At 38.3% G+C, this 24,242-nt stretch overlaps 1 protein-coding gene across 7 annotated transcripts in view; it reads right to left on the bottom strand.

Moving 5' to 3' along the window:
• ADGRG6 (adhesion G protein-coupled receptor G6) overlaps positions 1-24,242 on the bottom strand; it is a 152,081-nt gene that overhangs the window by 33,665 nt on the left and 94,174 nt on the right. For all 7 annotated transcript variants that reach the window (XM_070376773.1, XM_014479941.2, XM_070376769.1 and 4 more), the window contains 11 exons: positions 22,952-23,004; positions 21,359-21,421; positions 17,783-17,925; positions 13,948-14,059; positions 12,769-12,833; positions 11,976-12,186; positions 10,456-10,627; positions 7,799-7,939; positions 4,538-4,657; positions 1,968-2,013; positions 1,136-1,242 (listed from right to left, as the gene is read on the bottom strand). In XM_070376773.1, the coding sequence (XP_070232874.1) occupies positions 1,136-1,242; positions 1,968-2,013; positions 4,538-4,657; positions 7,799-7,939; positions 10,456-10,627; positions 11,976-12,186; positions 12,769-12,833; positions 13,948-14,059; positions 17,783-17,925; positions 21,359-21,421; positions 22,952-23,004 (1,233 nt within the window). The remainder of the gene's footprint in view (positions 1-1,135; positions 1,243-1,967; positions 2,014-4,537; positions 4,658-7,798; positions 7,940-10,455; positions 10,628-11,975; positions 12,187-12,768; positions 12,834-13,947; positions 14,060-17,782; positions 17,926-21,358; positions 21,422-22,951; positions 23,005-24,242) is intronic.

Here is a 24,242-nt window from a genome sequence, read left to right as displayed (position 1 = left end):
ATCAGTCCATAGGCCAAGGAGATCCATGAGCCAGTCACTGCACCCCACAGCCCCTCACTGCTTCCTCTCAGTCCCATTAGAAGTGGGTGTAGGATTCAAGGGACAGATTGGATACGCATAACCCGACGTCTGTGATTCAAATTTGAAAAGCTTTACTGCCCTGGCACTCATTATTCCCATCTTCAATGAAAAAACAAATGTGGTTTAATCCCTTTATGGAAACTATACCTGGCTCTGTTTGCACGTGGACGGTGTATTTCATACCAGAAAGATGTTTACACAAACACTAGCGTACCAGATTATAAAATGAAGGCCTAAGTCTATGGATGAAGTCATACGAGTTCCTGCTTGTATGACTCTCGAAAATTGACTCTTGAAAATTTGGTGGGCTGAAAAAACATACTGATGCGATCTAATTTCTGCTTAGAACTGTTGGACAGGCTGGCTAATGAGATAAAACCAGGGCCAGGGGAAAGAAGGCAGGAAGAAAGGGAGGAAAGAAAGAGAGGAAGGTCTAGTTGTGAGAGAAATGTCACACCCGTCATTTCTCTGGCAGGCCTCCACACTACTCTAGTTGCTAGTCTGTGCTAACAGGCGTGATCTCTAGATAGGGCTGCAGTCATTTGGGGTCACAACTGGATCACTAGTACCTGGTACAAAGTTCCATCCAAACATATGAGTGATAATATACTATAAGACAATTTTTGATGAAACTTTTCACAGCTCACTTCCATGCTAGTCAAACCCAACATTCTCTCCCTCTTTAACTTTTCTGTCTCTCTCTCTCTCCCTCCCTCCTTCTCTCTCCCCATCTCCCTAACTTTCTCTGTTAATTCAAGGGTTTCATGGTAATTTTCTTGTTTCTGAGGTTATTTGTGATTACTATTAATGGCGGGAGGCGGGGCGGGGGCAGGTAGGGGGAACAGTATTCTTTTTTATACTTACCTTGTATATTTTAAATATATAATCTCTGCCAGTTAGATTCTTATTTAAGAATCAAGATTTCAGGCTATAGATGAAAATTATTAGGAAAAAAATTTCCCAAACACATAATCCATAAAGGCTGACTCACAAAAAGAAATACGCCTTCCACAATTATATCATTTCAAAATGAGTTTAGACATTCCTCCCCTACCATCAGAACCCCAAAGTGGGTGAGGTGGTTACACAGGCAGACTGTCTCATTGGCATCTGAATCTTTGTGTGCGACACATCCTGAAGTGTTCCAAAATCCAGAACTTTCTGTGGGAAGAAGTCAACAGTGTGAAAATGACAGCCGATCAGTTCCTTTCCCAGAATGGGTGAGCTTTCCCTTGGGGAACTAGGCCTCAGGCTCTTTTGCCTTGCAGTTCATCTGCAAAACGGATACTGTTTTGAAAACTGCCAATACTTAAAATAATTTCGATTCCTGGAATCACAGGATGTTATTGCGAGCTGGCAGATAGAGATTAGGTGGTGGTTTTCAACTGTGTCCTATGGAAGTGCCTCCTCAGGGAGACTGCAAAAATGTCAATTTTTAAAATTCAAAATATTTGAATATATATTTTACTTATTTAATGTATGTATATTGAGTATATCTATAAGACATATTTATTTAGTAGATCATATTTTATATAAATATATATTTAACTTAAATTTAACATATTTAACATAAATATATTAATGCATGAATTGATGTGTAATTTATTTAATATATTTCAAAGTCAATTTCCATGAAAAGAATATTCCTTTCCAAATATGTTACGTACTAACAAAGTAAAGTATGCCAATTTCTTCTTGAAATGAATAAAAAGTTACTGAAATAAGAATTCTCTTCCCAAGCTACCTAAACTAAATTTTGCAGCTCAGTTGCCATCACACTTACATTGTGACTCACTCTGATCTGAGATGGAATTAAAGGAAATGGAGGTGTCTAACAAGGTTTAAAATTCAGTTGTTATTAAGACAGCCAATGTTTTAAAACTTACCATTTTTGTTCAAATCCCAGAAGGCACAGATGGGATGAGCCATTGCCTATATTAACATAAGAATAAACATGTGAAACTCTGTTTAAAATAAATGAAAAAAAAATCATACAATTTGAATATGGGAAATGAGTAAAAATGCTAAGCTTTTCACAAAGGAATAGATCACAGTTAGTCACAGCAATAAAATCCAAGAACAGCAGGCAGTTTAAGGGGTTTGCTCTCACAGACTTCAAATGGAAATCAACTCTAGCTCCAGAGGAATCATCACCTTATCCATTTATCTGCAGGTTACTAATTATGTCTCATCGTAAAGTGCAATTCTAAGCATTTAGTGAAGCTCTTTACACTAAAATTTCACTTCATCTTCAAAATTCTCTTTTATTTCTAGGTATATGCCCAAAAGAATCGCAAGCAGGGACTCAAACAGATATTTACACAACCATGCTCAGAGCAGCATTATTCACAATCGCCAAAAGATGGAAGCAGCAAGAGTACCCATTATGAAAATAAGCAAAATGTGTGTGTGTCTGTGTGTGTGAATGTATGCAATGGAATATCATTCAGACTTAAAAATGAAGGAAATTATGATACATGCTATCATATGGATAGAACTCGAAAATACCAAGTGAAATAAGCCAATCACAAAAGGATAAATACTGTATGATTCCACTTATATGAGATATCAAAGTAGTCAGTTTCATGGAGACAGAATAGAAAGGCAGTTTCCAAGGACTGAGAGAGGAGGGATGGGAGATGTTTCATGGGGACATAGTTTCAGTTGGGGAAAATGAAGAGGTTCTGGAGATGGATGTAGTGATGGTTGCAGAGCAGTGTGAATGTACCCACAGAACTGCACACTTAGTAATGGTTAGAATAGTAACTTTTATGTTATGTATATTCTACCAATACTTTGGCCACCTGATGCCAAGAGCCAACTCACTGGAAAGAACCCTAGTATTGGGAAAAATTGAGGGCAGGAGGAGAAGGGGGCGATAGAGGATGAGATGGTTGGATGGCATCATTGACTCAATGGATGTGAATTTGAGCAAGCTCTGGGAGACAGTGATAGACAGGGAAGCCTGGCATGCTGCAGTCCATGGGGTTGCAAAGAGTAGGACACGACTTAGCTATGGAACAACAACATATTCTACCACGATAAAAAAAAATTCTTTATGGATGAAGGAGCTGAAACAAAGGAGGCCAAAGGGTAGAACAGGGAAGTCTCAGAGGGTTCCGTGACAAAGCAAGGCGAATTCTTAGTAGACTTTAATTCCAAGCCTTACTCCTTATCAGCTGGGTCACTTCCCGCCTGCCTTCCTGCCTCCCTAACAGTCGAACTGTGACTGGGAGCCTCTATAAAACAGGGGAACACTGTGGTTAGGCCACTGAGGACAATAAGAACCCCCACATAATTTTATAAAATAAACAGATGAAGCAGGAAAAAAAAAAAAAAGCAACATTTGCCAAGATTTTAGACAAGCACTAACCTCTCAAAAAAATAAGTCAACTCTCTCCTGTTTCTCCTATTTCCCTTCTGCTTTCCCAGCTTCAGTCATCTTTGACTTTAAAAGGGCTTCCCTGGTAGCTCAGCTGGTAAAGAATCCGCCTGCAATGCAGGAGACCCTGGTTCGATTTCTGGGTCAGGAAGATCCTCTGGAGAAGGGATAGGCACTCCAGTATTCTTGCCTGGAGAATTCTATGGACAAAGGAGCCTGGTAGGCTATACTTGCAAAGAGTCGGATACAACTAAGCAACTTTAACTTTCACTTGACTTTAAAAAGGCAACAAAAACCTTTAATGACACAATTGTGTACTGTGTCTAAATCTAATTTAGCTGAAGTACTGGGTTGGCCAAAAAGTTTGTTCAGGTTTTTTGTAAGAGGCACAAAAATACGAATGAACTTTATGGCCAATCCAATAATTATTTGTTGCTGTTGTTCAGTGGCTAAGTCATGTCTGACTCTTGGCAACCCCATGGACTGCAGCACGCCAGGCTTCCCTGTCCTTCACTATCTCCCAGAGCTTGCTCAAACTCATGGCCATTGAGTTGATGATGCCATTCAACCATCTCATCCTCTGTCAGCCCCTTCTCTTCCTGCCCTCAATCTTTCCCAGCATTAGGATCTTTTCCAACGAGTTGGCTCTCCGCATCAGGTGGCCAAAGTATTGGGGCTTCAGCATCAGTCCTTTCAACGAATATTCAGGGTTGATTTCCTTTAGGATTGACTGGTTTGATCTCCTTGCTGTCCAAGGGACTCTTAAAGAGTCTTCTCCAGTACCACGGTTTGAAAGCATCAAATCATATGTCGTTTCTTAAAAGGAGTGGCTCTTTCCTTCACCCTTATTCCTCTTCAGATGACTGAATCCTAGATAAGACTAAATCTCCCTCCTCCATCCTATGGCCACCATCTACTGTGACATTACAGGACTACCGGACTAGCTGGTTTCCCCTTTGTGGAAAACAGCCCCCGACAAGGTACAAGTTACTTCTCACCAAGTTTTAAAAAATGCCTCAGAGTTCTATGAAACAGTCAGCCTCTGTCCCATGGCTGTTTGCAGCTTTTCTTTACCTGAGTTCTTGTGTGTTTGATCTTTATCTGAACAGGATCCTTCAGACCCTGGATAGTAATGTTTCCAATACTGCATGCCATCACATAGCTCACTAAGGTGCCTTTCTTGGTTCCTACATCCTTTTAAAGAAAAAAAAAAAAAAATGTATTAGTCAGAAGTACACCCTTTTATTTTATTTTGGTGCTCCAAAGTAAGCAATCTGTCAGCACTTCTTGCACTTAAGATCTTCAGTTATAGAACATCCTGTTTATAAGATCAAACTGCTAGCTTTCCTGAAAGAGCTCTGCTATTTCCCTTATTATAATAAATACATTGAAGGAACCTTAGAGCCAATGCTGTAAGATAATGTTCATAAAACTTCATTCTTGATTGCTGTGACTGATGTCAGCCAGTTAACATCTGAAACAATGCAAACTCACAAATAATATACACTCATAAAAAGCTGCGAGACAGTTAGATCATTTCCCTACCATAAAAAGTAGATGAAGTTGTTTTCCTCTAAAGAAATAACAAGGAAATATGGTGTGAAAAATAAAAGTCAATTCATCTTTCAGGTTCATGACAACAGTCTGAGTGTTTACTAGAAGTAAAGTGAGTGAAGCTAAAGTCTCTCAGTCGTGTCTGACTCTGTGATCCCATGGACTGTAGCCTACCAAATTCCTCTGTCTATGGAATTCTCCAGGCAAGAATACTAGATGGGTTGCCATTCCCTTCTCCAGGGGATTTTCTCCACCCAGGGATGGAACCCAGGTCTCTTGTATTGCAGGCAGTTTCTTTATTGTCTGAGCTTCTAAGGAAACCTGAGTGTTTACTAAAGTGAAGTGAAATGAAAGTCGCTCAGTTGTGTTTGACTCTTTGTGACCCCACGGACTACAGTGTCTATGGAATACTCCAGGCCAGAATACCGGAGTGGGTAGCCTTTCTCTTCTCCAGGGGATCTTCCCAATACAGGGATAGAACCCAGGTGTCCTGCATTGCAGGCAGATTCTTTACCAGCTGAGCCACCAGGGAAGCCTGAGTGTTTACTAGTGTAAACCTAAATGTAATTCTACTGGATTAAAACTCCACCAGAACTCCTACCATCTCCAACTGTACACTTGATGGTGTCTGTAGCTACCACTTCAAAGTTAAGGTTGTCAGGAAATCAAATTAATGAATCCGTGCTGCAAAATGCCTGGGAACAATAGGTTATCATCACTTTCTCTTTTCCTTTGTATTTCTTGTTGAACCTCCTCAATTTCTCTATTACAGCTTGTAAATCAGCCCTTTTGGAATAACTACAGGATTCCTTCAATGCTACCTAGTTCTCAGCACCCAGAATATAGCTTTTTATTAGGATTGTGTGCTCTCTCTCTCAATAAGGGGGCTATGGTTTGGAGATATCCAGCCTTTCCAGTAAAGAGGAGGGGTGGGAGAAATTAAAGAGATTGAGACTGACACATATACACTATTGATACTATGTATAAAATAGACAACTGATGGGAATGTACTGTATAACTCAGAGAACTCTACTTGATACACTGTACTGTCCTAAATGAGAGGGCAATCCAAAAGAGAGGGGATATGCATACATACACAGCTGATTCATTTTGCTGAGCAGTAAGGCTTCCCTGGTGGCTCAGACAGTAAAGAATCTGCCTGCAATGCAGGAGACCTGGGTTCAATGCCTGGGTGGGGAAGATCCCTTGGAGAAGGGAATGGCTACCTACTCTAGTATTCTTGCCTGGAGAATTCCATGTACAGAAAGGAGCCTGGTGGGCTGCAGTCTATGGGGTCACAAAGAGTCAGACAAGACTGAGTGACTAACACTTTCACTTTTCAGAAGTTAATACAACATTGTAAAGCAACTATACTGCAATAAAAATTAATTAATAAAAAAAATACTTATTCCGTTCCCTTTTTGGGGAGTACCATTAGAACCTTCCATGTTTTTCAGTCTTCTATAAATTTACTTTAAAAACCAAACTTATGTTTCCTAACAATGTCGAGGATTGGGAGATGCCAAAGGAGAAGGAAGTGATGAAGATGAGACTCGAAATAGTGACTGATCTTGTAACGCTAGGACTTCCTCCAGCGCCCACCTCTCCTCTCAATGACCTCTTCTCCCACTATTCACATCATCCAAAACCTACTGCATTTTTTTGTATTATTATTATTTGCTGGGGTTTGGCAGGTACACCTGGAAGTGTGTAGGATCTTAGTTCCCTGATCAGGGATTGAACCCAGGCTCCCTGCATTGGAAGCGTGGCATCTTAACCCCTGAACTACCAGGGAAGTCCTCTCCTATTATTTTAAAAGGTGCCATTGTTACACGTCTCCAACAACTTTAACAAATGCATTTTTAAGTGTTTGTAGCTATTAAATCCTTCAGAGCAATTGCATGTAGTTACATTCCTACTCAAAAATTGTATATAGCTTGTTCTTAAAGCATTTGCTAATAACATTTTAAAGTGTTTCGAGTTAATGACTATAAACAGTTCCATGTTCCTCCTTTTACTTCCCCATAGCCTCCTTTGCCATTCTTCTAAATGTGATGCCTAGCACAGTGAAAAACATTTCTACTGACTTTGAAACTTGCAGCTCTGTCTTACATAGGTCACACTGTTTGATATACACAGGTATCCTCAACATAACAGATAAAACTTTTATTGACAAGGCTCAGTGAAACTGCTCAAAATGAGCTGTACTTTCAAAAGCAACCAGAGGTCATCAGTGTTTGCTGGCAGGGGACTTACTAGTATTTGGAAACGATGCCAATAAAAATGATAATATGTGCTCAGCACAATGCCACGCTACTCGGGGGATGTGGGAAGGCCAAAGGCCATTTGAAATACTAATGGGAAAACTGATTAAAGCCAAGAATGCTGCTCATTATGTAAACAGTGCTTCCCGCTGAATCAAGAAAAAAACCTTTCCTTTGGCAGACAATTTCTTTAACTCTGAAGATCTAAATTGCTGGAGAGCATAAAATACTTAACAAAAGAAATAAGAAATAATAACTTCTCCACAAATTCCATTTCTAATCGCATTACGCAAGTCTTAATCTGATTTATTCAAAAAACTTAAACGAACACGTTATTAATAAGTATATGATTATCAGAAATAAAGTATTTAGAGTTATGTTAAATAACTTTTTAAAATATAGTAGATTAATTTTTCTATACCTCTTGACATATTTTCGAGAAACCTGAACTTTTATCTTTCATTTTAAGCAAGAAAACTATTTCTGATTGAAAAATAGTAAGTTAATGAACACTTACCTGGAAAAGTCCAGTTTTATTGAAGAAAGTAAATTGTGCTCTTTTAACTAATACAGAATCCTCTTCACTTAGGTTCTTTAGTAAGTTCGGAGGCAAAATGACAGAAGCCAAAGGATCCATTTGTCCACTTTTAAAATCCATCTGTCATACACACAGACACCAGTTGAGTAAATATTTTTAAATTGCAATGATAACGTTACTCCCTAGGACAGTTAAATTGCAATGATAACGTTACTCCCTAGGACAGTAACTGCTGTCATCAAAACTCAGCTTGGTCTCCTCTTTACCTCCACCAGTCTCTGCCCTCAGTATGAGTCCCTTGCAAAGGCCTGGATCTTATTCGAGTTTTACAAATGTGGCAAAACAAGAAATGTACTGAGTTTAACTCAAACCAAGAAATCTACAAATCAGTTGACATTTTTAAGTATAAAGATTAGATTTGCACATAATAGATTTTGAGTTTTTCTCAAAACACACTGTGAAAAAATAACTACCAAAAAAAAAAAAAAAAAAAGACTGGAATTCATTTGTTTTATTGCTGAGAATGAGTATCTTTTCACTGAGGAAGCAGCTGAAGTTTTATGAGCGTTCTTGGGTATCATTTTTCCTGAACCCACAGATCACGCCAAAGAGTGTTTTCCTGCAAATGGACCTGAAATGAGACTGACACTGACTGCTTTTTAACTCTTAAAATGCGAAACAGAATTACTCCAAAAGAGCCGCTGGTCCAAAGCAGAAAAAAAGTTCTTCCTTATATCCAGATTTTTAAATATTCTATCTTGAATTATCTCCACAGTTAAGAAGCATGACATACCAGCCACTTAGGTGTTCTCCCACGTCAAGGGTGATGTTTCAATCATTTCATTTGCCCATGTGGCTAACACTGTCTAGTACATAAGAGGAACTTGACAATTATTTGCTGAAGTGTCACTTGAACAGGTCAGAGAGGATCTCCATTAATCTGGCCCCGAATTTCTTGTTCAGTCTCATTTTCATCTGTCATTCTTAGCCTTCTATACCTGGAGAAGGCAATGGCAATCCACTCCAGTACTCTTGCCTGGAAAATGCCATGGATGGAGGAGCCTGGTGGGCTCCAGCCCATGGGGTCGCTAAGAGTCGGACACAACTGAGCGACTTCACTTTCACTTTTCACTTTCATGCATTGGAGAAGGAAATGGCAACCCACTCCAGTGTTCTTGCTTGGAGAATCCCAGGGACGGGGGAACCTGGTGGGCTGTGGTCTATGGGGTCGCACAGAGTTGGACACGATTGAAGTGACTTAGCAGCAGCAGTGGCCTTCTACACCACCGTTTTTCAAAATACAATCCTCACACCAGCAGTACTAGCAAATACCTGGGAACTTGTTAAAAGTGCAAACTTGAGAGATCCACTCGGGACCCTAAATTAGAATCTCTGGAGATGGGACCCAGAATTTTTTTTTAATTTATTTATTGTTGGCTCTGCTGGGTCTTCACTGCGGCACAGGCTTTTCTCTAGTTGGGGCAAGCAGCGGCCACTCTCTGGTGGCGGTGTGGGGGCTTTTTGCCGTGGCTTCTCTTGGGTTCTTTGGTAGCTCAGACAGTCAAGAATCTGCCTGCCTGCAGGAGACGCAGGTTTGATCCGTGGGTCGGGAAGATCCCCTGGAGAAGGGAAAGGCAACCCACTCCAGTATTCTTGTCTGGAGAACTCCATGGACAGAGGAGCCTGGTGGGGCAAAGAGTCACACACGACTAAGCAACTTTCACTTTTCACTTTCTCTTATTGCAGGTTTCAGGAGTTGCAGCACATGGGCTCAGTAGTTGTGGCTCCCAGGTTCTAGAGGACAGACTCAACAGTTGCGGCACACAGACTGAGTTGCTCTGTGTCATGTGGGATCTTCTCAAACCAGGGATCAAACTTGTGTCTCCTGCATTGGCGGGTAGTTTCTTTATCACTGAGCCACCAGGGAAGCCCCAGCAATCTGTTTTGGTAAGTTCTCTAGGTGGTTATAATGTAATAGTTTGAGAAATACTGGCACACCAGGCATCTTCCCTTCTTTGGGTCCTTAAAAAGGTCTTTCTTCTGACTAAAGGAAAGTGAAAATCGTTCAGTCGTGTCTGACTCTTTGCAACCCCATACTTATACAGTCCATGGAATTCTCCAGGCCAGAATACTGGAGTGAGTAGACTTTCCCTTCTCCAGGGGATCTTCCCAACCCAGGGATCAAACCCAGGCCTCCCGCATTACAGGCGGATTCTTTACCAGCTGAACCACAATGGAAGCCCAAGAACACTGGAGTGGGTAGCCTATCCCTTCTCCAGGGGATCTTCCCTATCCAGGAATCAAATCAAAGTCTCCTGCATTGCAGGTGAATTCTTTACCAACTGAGCTATCAGGGAAGCCCTTTCTTCTGATTAAACTAATCCCATATCCCACTCTCAGTAGGGTGGTACTCACTCATAGTTTAACATTTAATTCCACTATCACCTCCTGGAGAAGGTAAGCTGAAAGTATACCTCCTCTCTGAGTCCACATGCCTTATGGCTACTGCTGCTATTAACTTTAGTCAGCCTTCAGACTTACCTTCCACCCCTAGAACCAAGATCTCCTTGCCATAGCAATTAGCAGAAGATCAGAGATTTTTGTCTAATTGATTACAGAAACCACTAACTTATTACCTGGAAGTATGATTCATTATTGCTTGGAAGACCAATGCTAAAATTTGAAACTTCATTGGTCTCTGGGGACACAGATGATACTCCAAGAGCCAGATTCTGAGTTGTGATATTCATGTGTGTTGTGCTCTGTAGGTCTATCTTGAAGGCCAATTCATCAATTGTTTTTAAAGCTCTAAAGAAATGACAATAGCACTGTTAAGGAACACATTTTAGGTACTTGCACACATGTGATTTCCTGCAGGACAAAATACAAACCAAATAAAATCATCCTTAAATCTTTTGATCTTAAAAAAAATTTTTTTGACCTTAATACGAATACCCATTAAATTAATTACCTCATATCAGAATAATATCAGTTAAAACACTGAATTCTAGAGATAAACTTCAAGAGAAATATATACTTTAAGGAAAAGCAACAATAAAGTTATCCTAAACAAATACTCTGTTTTTCATGTATTTTAGCCTTTCTTTCCTCATACAAAAAATTCTCTTCCTACTTTATACTGAGTGAGAATCAAAGGAAATAATATGATAAAAGTATTTTTTTGAATTGCAAGACCCTGTAAAAAAAGTTTGTAATTATTATATGCATAAGGTAAGTTAGAGAATACATTCTAACAAAGATAAAATTTTCATCAAAGAAATTTGGTTGAAAGAAAATAGAAAGGAAAAATATCTCAGTATTCATGCATACTCAGCTACTCAGTCATGTCCTGCTCTTTGTGACCCCATGTACTGCAGCCGACCAGGCTCCTCTGTCCATGCAATTTTCCAGGCAAGAATACTGAAGTGGGTTGCCATTCCCTCCTTCAGGGAATCTTCCCGACCCAGGGATTGAAACTGTGTCCCCTACATCTCTTTCACTGGCAGGCAGATTCTTTACCACTGAGCCATCTGGGAAGCCCAAATATCTTAATACTAACACATTAAATGAAATAATTGGATATAAATTGAATTATGTAAAAATAGGTATATTTCACCCTTCCCTAGGCATTTTCATTTCAGAAGTATAACCGTCACAGAGTAGTGGCTGTTTTGTGTCACAGTCCATGGAATAATAGACAACAATGACCACATTATACCTAAAAGATGTGAGCTGAATGTTTGCTAAGTATCTCCTTTGCAAGCAAAAAGTGTCATAAATTTATATGTATATATAATATATTCTAAATATAAAAATTATATTTATGCTAAATATATAAATATACACAATTTATCTTTTGAATTTATACCAGTTAACATTTTTCGGATTAAAAAATGAAATACCAATAATGTCTTTCTGGGACTATTTACATTACCTAGCCAGGTGGGCAATCCTAATCAAATTATTTTCTCAAAAAAACACAAACAAACAGAATTTTGAAGTACATTTTGTGAATGATCTTAGGAAATATCAGTGGATCTTCTAGAGATTTAAATTATGGAAGCTGGGCACTGAGCATTCAGATCTGTGAGAAACTACACAACAACATCTGTATCCAATAAACATTACTCTCTGGAAGAAAAACAAACAAACTTACTCAGAAGACGACTCAAGCAAATCACTGTCTGGGCTGGTTAAAATATTGGAAAATATATTCATTAAGGTTGAGCCAAGCGTTATATCAATGTTTTCTTTTTCATTTACAATCCTTTTGACCTTTTCTACAATGCTGGTGATATTGGCCGAGCTTAATGTCTGCCCATCACTAGTTAAATTTAAAATCTCATTGGCAACTTCATTTGCTTCCCCTAAAAATAGGACAGAAGAACAACATACAGTTTGACGTGGGTATTCTGAGCAGTTCTAGGAATCCAAACCATAGTATAACATCTCACTTCACAGTAAAGCAGCAAATCAGGTTCCCTGTGTGTGTCCCTTAGCACGGTTTTCACAGGACAACAGTATTTCTTTACACACACAAACTAATTTCTCTCTTCAGTGAGACACAAACTGTGCTTATAAGCAGCGTAGGTAAATAACGTGGAGAGACCAATATTCACACATAGTTCTAAGTGAGATGCCCGCAGAGTCACTAAATAAATATGTATTTGCTGCTTAAAAACACACACACACAATTTTAATATACATAGTCTCCAAAATTTTCTTACTATTGTTAATCTACTACAGAATAAGTATAGCAGAAACTCAGAATGAGCAAAAACAGTATTTTCTACTTTAAGTGAGTCAAACAATCATTTGCTTAGCTTTTAATATCATAATGGTATCAGGACATGATACCACAGAACAGAACGTGTCCAAAGAAGATAAAAACCAAGAAACTTGAGGTCATCTTATTTTCCTTTGGAGAAGTGAAGACATCTCTCACTTACTTGAGCAATTGGAGATATCGGGAAGCCCCCAGATGGCTACAGAAGTGTTGTTAGGGTCATAATAACTATAAAACAAAAAATGTAAAACGTTTGGCAGACATGACATTACAGCTGACAAAAGCAGTTAATAATAAGCTTTATAATTTCCCTTGTATCTAGGTAAGTTTCATTTGAAGACTATAACAATGGACATAAAATTCATATTAAAAGTTCTTATTGGGGAAAAAAAATCATGCACATGCATCAGGGGAAAAAAAATACTAGCAATAGCCTATATGCTAGCATAGGCTCCATCAGGCTACTAAAGTTAAAAGCATAGTTGTTAACGTGGATCAAGCACCACTTGAAGAACTTTCTAGATAAAATCTCATTTTGATTGCACATAACTCTGTAAAGCAGATTATAATCCATGTTTTATAGATGAGGAAACAGACTTAGATAAATCAAGGAATTTTCCAAGGTGTCACAGGCAGGAAGAGACAGAACCACAATTCAAAGCCAAGTCCCTTTCTTTCCTCTCCACCACTTTTCAAACCCAGCAGTGGGGGCAAAGTATTTCTACATGGGAAGTTTCAGTGTCTGAACTTCCCTGCAAGAAAATTCTCATTGAAGGTGGGGTGGAGGGTGAGGAATTGGATTTGGCTTATTCAGTGAATCCTCTGTTAATCTGTCTGAGGTTTCCATTCAACAATTAGAGAAAAATCCACACCCTGACAGTCTCCACTAGCAGACTGCCCTAACCTGGATCTTGTCTTTCTTCTTTCCGATCTCTCTTTTCCCCTCCAGTGATGACCACTCCAAAGATTTAAAAAGACTTGGCATGTCATGTCTCTTATATGCAAGTCATGTCATGTAAATGCATGTCATGTCATGTAAATGCATGTCATGTCACGTATATGCTGGCTCTGTTCACCAACTTTGCTCTAGAACTTCCCTCTGGTTTTCAAATTGCTCCATCTTTCTTTGAAGAAGGCTAAATTAGCATGCTGCTTGAAGAGAAAAAAACACTTTTCTTGGTAACCTACCTTCCTCATCTTTACCTCACATGGATTTGACGTACAAAGAAATTCCTGTCCTTCTTTCCTATTAATATACACCGCATAGGAACTATGGAACAGCACCTGTAACTCTGGAAAGTAGGTACACGGAGTTTGCTGGCAAGAGTTAAGAAAGTATTACCATGTTCGTGAAGCAAAGAAGCCCGGTTTCCCTAGACAGGGAGTTCTGTACTCAGAAGGTTGGATGCTTGGCCATTTATAGCCTTTGGGTTTCTCATCAGCACGGCATACACCTATGTGAAAATAAGATTCAACATGAGAAATATTAATCTATTTCTTGAAATTAGAGATGCAAGATAAGAGCAAAACAACAATGTTGGTAATTAGGTATTTATTCCATGCAATACTGAAATAACAGGTTTTTATGTTCAGAATTTATAAAAGTTTATGCTATGCTAAGTCACTTCAGTCGTGTCCAACTCTGTGTGACCCCATAGACGGCAGCCCACCAGGCTCCCCCGTCCCTGGGATTCTCCAGGCAAGAACGCTGGAGTGGGTTGCCATTTCCTTCTCCAATGCATGAAAGTAAAAGTGAAAGGGAAGTCACTCAGTCATATCCGACTCGTAGCAATCCCATGGACTGCAGCCTACCAGGCTCCTCTGTCCAAGGGACTTTCCAGGCAGGAGTACTGGAGTGGGGTGCCATTGCCTTCTCCGTATAAAAGTTTAGAAGCTATGAAAAATAAACATTAGCTGCATTTCATATTCAAGATTGTATCTTAAAAAATCATCAAATAAAAACACACACTTATGCGAGTATAAAAATGAATCAGACAATATTATTCCAACATAAGTCATTTGTAGACAAAATTATTAAATAGTTGTTGTTTAGTTGCTAAGTCATGTCCAACTCTTTTGTGACCCCATGGACTATAGCCTGCCAGGCTCCTCTATCTATGGAATTCTCCAGGCAAGAATACTGGAGTGGGTTGCCATTTCCTCCTTCAGGAGATCTTCCAACCCAGAGATTGAATCCTCATCTCCTGCAATATCCTGCAACAGCTGGCGGATTCTTTACCACTGAGCCACCAGGGAAGCCCCTAGTAAAGCAGATTTATTGGGAAACAAACAAACAAAAAAAACGACATAAAATGGAAACTATCCTGAAAAATTCAAATGTAATTTAATCTTTTTCAAAGAAAAAGCCTATAAAATAGTGCCTCAACAGTGTTGCTGTTGAGTTGCCAGCATGTTTAATAGAAACAACCTCTGGTTGTTCTGAAAGCATGTTTCACCCGGCAATTTTCTGGGGGAATGGCAAGAAGATAGCTGTAGGCCACACATCTTGCACACATACCTTCACCTCAAATCATCCCACTTATTGTCTAAAAACTGTCTGGGTGAGAGCTATGACATAAATAACTCAGACTTTACACTTTAAAAATATAAAAATAAAATCACTATATTGATAACAACAAAATCTCATATTTCAGTACTGAAAATAGCAAGTTACACGAAGACTACCGGAAACCAGTAGTGTAGTTACCAGTTGAACATTTAAATAACTTTCCGATCTATATTCTGAGATTTTCTTTTCCCAATTGGTAGAAATTTTTCTATAGAAGCAAGGTCTCCTGCATTGCAGGTGGATTCTTTACCAGCTGAGCCAAAAGGGAAGCCCAACAATACTGAAGTGGGTAACCTATCCTTTCTCCAGCAGATCTTCCCGACTCAGGAATCGAACTAGGGTCTCCTGCATTGCATGCAGATTCTCCACCAACTGAGCTATCAGGGAAGCCCTAAGGACTTCCCTGGTGGCTCAGACAGTAAAGTGTCTGCCTATAATGCGGGAGACCTGGGTTCGATCCCTGGGTCAGGAAGATTCTCTGGAGAAGGAAATGGTAACTCACTCCAGTATTCTTGCCTGGAAAATCCCATGGACAGAGGAGCGTGGTAGGCTACATTCCATGGGATCGCAAAGAGTCGACTGAGTGACTTCACTTCACTTTCTACAGAATAACAATACATTATGGAATTTAAGTGGTATAAGTAGCATTGTGCTCAGTCCTGACTCTTTGTGGCCCCATGGACTGTAGCCTGCCAGGTTCCTCTGTTTATGGAATTTTCCAGGCGAGAGTACTGGAGTGGGTGGTCATTTCTTCCTCCAGGAGATCTTCCTGACCCAGGGATCGAACTTGTGCCTCCTGAACTGGCAGGCAGATACTTTACCACTAGCACCACCTGGGAAGCTCTAAGTGACATAAATCACATGTCCAAGTGTGCAGAGAGAGCTGTTCAGGGATTCCTCAGCCTCTGAGGAACAGAGACAAGGCTGGTCCTCATGGGCTCCTTTGTCACATACAAACTACATTCATCAAGCTCCTTCTTTGTGGAGACCCCTATGTGTGAAAGGGGAGCCTTTGTACTCTACTCAGCCCCCTGTATCCTCGAGGCACTGGTTCCAGAAAACACGTTCCTCCCCCCGCCAGTACTGATATCTGAGAAAGCTCATTTCCCTGGTGTAAAATGTAACAACATTTGCAACAACCTATATACATTCTCCTGTATGCTTTATATCATCACTAGATTACTTACAATAATAAATACAGTGTAAATGCTATGTACATATTTTAAATACAATGTATATGCTAGGTAAACAGTTGGCCAGGCGTGGCAAATTCAAGGTTTGCTTTCTGGAACTTTCTGAATTTTTTCCCCCAAATATTTTCAATCCAAGGTTGGTTGAACTACAGATGCAGACCCCATGGAGACTGTGTATGCTGACACATTAGAGATGAGGGTTTCCTCAGAGAAGCAAGGATGCCTGCTTCCTTGTTGCACTGCGATTCTGGCTGCAGTCATAATCATGCTTTTAGAGGCTGAGGAATATCTGCTTCACTCACTTCAACTTCCTGCGTGCGTGTCTAAGGAAACGTGTCAAAGTTTCCCTTTCTTTTGAGCTCTACTAATTCACCTGATTAGCTGTCATCATAACATTAGAACGACTACTTTACTTTTTGTTATCCAATTTTTTGAGCCATTTACTTTTCTCAAAGATGCCCATCAAGGTGCATTCATTTATTTATTCATGCATTTAAATGCTCAGGAATGTGCTGGTTGCTGGGAAGGAGGTGGGAAGTGAGAGTGTTGAGAGAAAAATAAGATGTGTTCTCATGCCAGAGGAAATTTCTGGTTAAAGAAAATATATATGAGAACACAAACAAGTCCAGTCAAATTCAAGAGTTTTCTATACCGATGGTACTCTAGGTCTGTGGACAGTACGAGGTGGAGGCTCCCAGGCAGTGATAGCTATTTGTACATAATGATGTCAGAAAAGGCTTCACAGATGAGGCAACTTTGGGCTGTCCTTCATATCATGTAGGTGATCATCAGGTGGGCAGTGAGAGGGGAGGAAAGAAATGGGCAAAGAAAGAAAAGAGCACAGCATGTCTGGGGAACAGCTGGCAGCACCACACCTATGGCTGGAGATTAGGATGTGAATGGCGTCCAGGTAAGAAATCAATCTAGGTTTGGGATAACTCCCAGAATTTTGGTCTATTCCTGCATAGATGGTGATATCATTAACAGAGACAGAGAACATAAGAGAAAAGGATGTCTTACAACAAGAAATTGTCTTTTATAAGGTTTACTTTATTGGAGATCCCATATGCACATACACACACTCTCTTTAATTCCTAAAGTTGAAGCCAACTCTGGTCAAGGTTATCTTGGCATTTTGCTCATATTCTTAGTATTTTCACAGCAGGTTCCTAAAATAGGGTATCAACTTCCATCTGCCTCTTCATTCCCTTGGATTCATAGGTATCAAGGTGCTATCTTTTATGCTAAACTTGTCACCCATTTGTTAACAATGTCACCAACAAGATGAACTTTACCATCAGAAAAATAGCTTTAAATAAGTAAACACATGAAGAATATTTTTGTTGATTTTGTTTCAACTTAACCTGTTATATAGTCACATAAATACATATAATAAAACAATTAAAGGCACTTACCCAGTTGTCTCACATTCACTTTATGTAGCCTCAAGCCCTCATCCAGGGACTCATTATTTCTTAAAAGCTTCTGCTGAATGGTTCTTCCTTCTAATGTGGGATTGTTGGTAGCATTATAAACCAAAAGGGCCAAAATCACCAACCTAGGAAAACAATTCAGATAGAATTGTTGTTGCTGTTGCTGACCAGTCAAATCATATTTTGGTGGAAAAACAGAACATTTGCATACAGTAGTAAGAAGGTAACTGTGAAGTGTTGAGATTTAAGAAATACATCAAAGTATTCAAAGACTGCTGTCCCTGTACAAATTATAATGCTAAAAAATGTTTAAAAATTATAACCTTAAAAAAATATCAATATGAACATTTTATAGAATACTGCATGTATTATCTATCTTATTACCCCATTTCTTTTAATAAATACTTTAATATTTTATGCATACATGCAAGAAAGAATAATATTTGTGGTTAATTCTACACTGTTTCTTTAAAGTCAAAAATAAAGTTTTTTAAGAAAAATTAGAATTTCAACTAATCTGATTAAACGATTAACTTTTAAATTACTATTATTATTTACTAATATGTTGCTGTTTCTCCAGAACTGTGACAAAATGCTTTTCTATCTCCATGAAGCATTTACTAGTACTCTGTACACTGAAAAGTTACAAAATAAGTACTCGAAATTCACTTAGTAATTGGCTGGCATGTTACTGAAGAAGTTGATATATTGCTTGAACTGGCTTGTCTTTAAAAAGAAAGTATCTCTATGGGAAGCAGAGATATATATCCTAAAACCCCCACCAAAACTCTGGTTCTACAATTTAAAGTAATATAATTTCCTGTTCACTTGTAATCACATACACAGTCAGAAGGGAAAGCAAAAGATGCCAAAGTGAACCCAGTAGCATTGTTTCTGAAATAACTATGAAGTCCTCAGAGGAGAGGCAGTAGCATATTTGATTTATGAAATACTATGGGTATCAACATAAATGAAATAGAGTAGTAACATATTTGTGATGCTAAAAAGAAGAAAAATAAGTGAAATCTTTAATAGTCCACATTAGGTGAAATTTTAAAATAGCCCTATTTTCCCTCTAAATATCTGTAGTTCACAATTCTCATAGTTCACTCTTAAGAGCTATTTATCTCTAAAATCACTTACTGCTTACTTTTCAGATAGGAGTCATATTTTAGGATGAGAAAAACACAGATGTGAATATAATGTTGAACTGTTATATCATAATAATTTTTAAATGACCTATTAAAAAAAAAAAAAGTATCCCTTGATTAAATTATTGTTGGATGCTAAACTTCACCATTCCAGTAACTGAGAACTTAAGAGTGGGCAACGTGAACTTTTACTTTCCTTGAATATTGAGAAGACAGTACGTTTGGATGGTACTGACCCAAATTCAGCAATTCAAGAATGACCGTGCATTTTCACATGTCTTATCTGTGTTGTTTTCCTCTCTCATCCTGGAAACTGAAACTATTTTATGGTTCTGCAAAATCCAGTTCTATCTGTTGTTACTATCAGTCATTCTTTAATTGAATAAATCAGTCTCTGTGGCTCTGGTTTCCTGTCTGTCTAGGCCATAGAGTATGATAGCATTATCTAAAGCTAGGGTTTGTGTTAGGTGTTACAGTTCAATTGAAAGGAAAGGTTGGGGAAAAAAAGTGTGTGTAAGACTAGTACATTGTAACTTTGAGAAAAACTATGAGAGATCACAAAGGTTCATCCATGAGCATAAAAGCAACAGAGAGCAGAAAGGAAAGATGGAGATAAAGATGGTAAGAACACATTTTAAAGCAAAGCCAGAAGCTCATACCAAAGAAAAACAAAATGTATGGATTTTCCCATATCATTTTTTATAAAATTACCCATTGGCGTTACAGATAGGAAACTGAGATTCCACGATATTAAATGTCTTTCCCACAAGAGTTTCTAAGGTGTGGACACATACTCATGATGACTAATTTTACTATCATCAGGAAATAGAAAAATCACAGTAAATGGGACCAGAGCATGGGAGTATGAAGTCAGAAATCTTGGCTTCTCACATTGGCTGGTTGATGTTGGGCAATTTATGTGGTCTTAGTTTTGTCACTGGTTGAAGGGCAGGACACTACCTGCCTTATCTATGTCGGGGGTAACTGGTAGAGAGAAGCAAATGAGCCAATGAACAAGACAGTGCTTGGAATCATAAGGTGCAAATGAAAGGAGATGCTGTGATGAAGGTTATAAAGATGTCAGGATGAGGGTGATGATGCTTCCAAAGGGCATGAGTTTAATATATTTTATACTTCTGGAAAATATTTTATTTGGTTGTTCTCATAAAATTGCATTATTAGACTCTGAGCTTGAGTCCTATGAAGAGGGTATAGCACTGGAGACACTTTGAACTAGGGCTGCTCCAACTGCAAGACAAAGTGTCCAGCGAAGTTATCCAGGTAATCGTGGATCCATTATTCCAGGTTCAATATGATCTAGCAGGAAGGTTTGGAGAAGAATTTATTTGGCTAAATCAAGGAGAAAAATCCTGTTACCATCAAGAAGACAGTGTTAAGATACATTAAACACATTACTCTGATCTTCAGATCATAAAGAAAAAGGAACAATTCTAGAAAATAAACAATAACTTTCCCTAATCAGATGGTCCAATCCAGTCTGTTGAATATACACAGAAATGGTAAATTTGAAATATAATCTTAAAGACGTGTGTTTTTCTAATGAATAGAGAAACATGTGTTTTTCTGAATAGAAAAAAAAAAAAAAAATAAGAAAACTCTCTGGTCAACTCTCACATAAAATTTTATTACTAGCTTCTCTTATAAGAATATATGACCTGAAAAGAAATATATTCCATCCCTATAGTTGTAAATACACAGATCAACTCAGTCAATTGAAACTGGGTAAGAGATGTGAACTTTTGCTTTTCAACTGCCTTTTTTTATTCTGCGGATTTGCAGTATATGACCTGACACAACTTCATGTATTTTATTTGGGAGTTTACATTGTTTTTTTACTACAGAGCACTCTTGAACAGTTGGTCTTTAAATGCCAACTATTTATATATGGTGAACATATCTATTAAATTACCTGCTTGCTTAAGTCATGACCTTGATATAAATTCAAAAATGAAGACTTCAGAAAATTAGCTGATGGCTTTGGATGCTGAAAATATTTCAGCACCTATTACCCATATTATTAGATGCTACTGTACATAAGTACTTAAAATAACACTATAATTATTTTTTTTCTTTGAAGGTCTATGAAATATCAAATAACAGGTAATAGGTTATCATACACTGGAATTATCAATACTAAAAATAATAAATGTTCCAATTCTGAATTATTTTTTTATCAGATGTATATCTCTACTGAGTCTGCTTATATTAGTTTTAACTACAGGAAAATAGGAAGATTTGTTCATTAGGGCTAAAGAAATAATTTAAATGTGCTACTCAAAATAAACATTTCTCTCCTACCTCCTTGATTTTATTTCTCTACAAGACATTTAAAACAGAGAACACAAGAAAAGACGTCACATTTTCTGCGAGATCTTGTCAGCGTTACCTTTGGTCAGTCACAACGCTTCTCCTCACTTTAATCTTGTCCTCTCCAGTGCTCAGGTGAAAACTGTAAATACAAACAGGAATATTTGTTATCAGGGCTTCCCAGGTGGCACTAGTGATAAAGAACCCACTTGTCAGTGCAGGAGATGTAAGAGACAAGGGTTTGATCCCCAGGACACAAAGATCCCCTGGAAGAGGGCACGGCAACCCAATGCAGTATTCTTGCTTGTAGAATCCCGATAGGCAGAGGAGCCTGGCGGGTTATGGTCCACAGGGTCGCAAAGAGTCAGACTCGACTGAAGCGACTTAGCATGCATGCGGGCATATTCATTATCAACTTCATCTGCTGCACCATCAGCAACAAAATTTGAGGAGGTGAGAGGAATAGGCAGAGAGGACGTTCTAAGCCAGTGTTAGCAAATGTGTCTTCAGAGGTCCTAGTTCCTTTTAAGCCTGAGACAAATCAGCTCCATGGCCAAATAAAACTTGGAACTACATGCCTTCTCTCTCTTTTGAAGATTTTATAATGCATATCAGTACATGAAAGAACCTGAGATGCTCGGATATACAGAAACTTGCTCCTGAACTAATTTCACTCTTTGATCCTCTTTTCTGTGAGATATATTATTGATATATCTCACGTTCATAGAATACATGTTTAGGGCTTCCCTGGTGGCTCGGACAGTAAATGAGAGAGACCTGGCTTTGATCCCTGGGTTGGGAAGATCCCCTGGAGGAGGACATGGCAACCCACTCCAGCATTCTTGCCTGGAGAATCCCATGGACAGAGGAGCCTGGTGGGCTATAGTCCACGGGGTTGCAAAGAGTCAGACATGACTGAGTGACTAAGCAAAGAACAGCACAAATACACTTTAGAAACTATAAAACTATAAAATCAAGGTGCAGAGGAAGACAGGCAGATAACACAGGTGGAAAATCTCTTCTGCTAGAGATTCATGGAGTATTTAAATAGAAGATTAGTGAAAGTTAATTTTGAAAGGCTAGGTTGCAATCACACTGTAGATGTCTTACTTTATAGAAAAAATGGTCTTCAAACAGGTGCATGCAAACCAGGGAGTGCTCTTGATGATCTATTGATGTGTGAGAAGCAACTAATTTCTATTTATATTACATGATACCATATATTGGTTAAGTAATATACACATACACACATGCAGACATAAAATTTATTTAAAATTACAAATATATTTTGGGAGGACTAAAAAAGCTAAATTTTTAAAAAATTATTGAGATCCACAATCAAAATTTTTTTAAACCATTACTGCACTATTGAAGCTTTTTGTGCAAAGCAATGATATATAGTTATTTAGAAAGATTGTGAGTATAGTGTGTATTTCTGTATTTTCATGTGTATGTGTGTGTAGGTATAACCACAGAGAGAGAGTGGTATTAAATTAGACACTCCTGTTTTTTCGCATGTGGCAGAGGGAGGGGAGGGCATGTGGGATCTTAGTTCCCCTAACAGGAATCGAACCTGTGCCCCTTGCAGTGGAAGCACAGAGTCTTAACCACTGGCTGCCAGGCAAGTCCCCTAGACACTACTTTCTATTTCTCAATTTATTCTGTCACTTACCTGATATTAACCACGTAAACAGTGTAGTTCCAATTCTGGAAGGTTGAATTGAGCTGAAAATACAATGGAAATGGTGAGTTTGAATTAACACTTTAAAAAAAAGAAACTTAAATCCAGTTTCTTCTCTCCCATTAATTGTTACTGGAATAAGACCCTGCGAAAATTCCAAAGAGCTAAAGGAATGAAAGAAAGGTACAGATAACAGTTACTGAGGCACTGTATGCCAAGAAATTTACCAATGTCTTTTCTTTCATTCTCACAACAGCTAATGAGATAGGTATTATCTGCACTATCCTCCCACCTATTACGCAAAGAAACTAAGCTTCACGGAGATGAAACAGCTCACCCAGCTGCAACTAAGAAGTAACCGATCCCAGATTGGAACCCAAGTCTATCTGAATGGAAACATTATACTTTCCTCTTTAGCCTATATTACTAGGGCTTTCTCTATAATGGGCTTTCAAGTTAGCTGTACCACTGAGAACTGATCCACAACAGAGTACACAGGAAAGACCAGCACAATACACACCTTCCACATTCTTCATTCAACAAACACCGAGGTGCATTAACACATGTTTTTCTAGCAATTATCATCTTATATCAGTAGTAAGAAAAATAATAAATTAACAATATAGACCTTTAAAAACAAAGATAAGTTCAACATTATGGAGAATTGTGTTATTGATAATTATGTGGTCATTTAACAATTTTTATGGGTCTCAGCACTAAACTTTTTAATGAAGCAATGGATTCCTCTCCATGAAAAACAAAAAAAAAACCTTCCATACGTCCAATACAATCACAAAATATTTTGATTTCTTTACTGACATGAAATTCTCTTATTTATATATCACCTCCAAAGAGGTTTTTTAGGTCTTGTTTCATACACACATTTAGCCTTCCTTGTGAGCATTTTTAAATTGAATGTAAATTCTAGGAAATTCTGGAAAGAAGCATTAAATTATTTTTAAATTGTAAATAGTAATAATATGAAATAGGGACACCACTTATACCTTCTCTGTTACCAAACACCTGCTTTCGTATCTTATGTCTTAAGGAGAAATGTCCATTTAAGTTTAGTTTCATATGAAAAATGATGCTATGTTGAAAACCATGCACGAAATAAATATAAATGTAAAATTATACCTTGCCTAAAGCATAAACTCCCCAATGAATGCTGATTTACAGAATTAATAACATTAGAAGTGGTCCATTTGAGAATGAGAATAAAGAATTCTATCTTTTGACTAACGCAACATTGAAAATCAACTATACTTCAATAAAATAAATT

This window comes from Bos mutus, chromosome 9 (genome assembly GCF_027580195.1).
Source record: "Bos mutus isolate GX-2022 chromosome 9, NWIPB_WYAK_1.1, whole genome shotgun sequence".
Taxonomy (NCBI): Eukaryota; Metazoa; Chordata; class Mammalia; order Artiodactyla; family Bovidae; genus Bos; species Bos mutus.
This window is presented reverse-complemented; position numbering and strand designations above follow the sequence as displayed.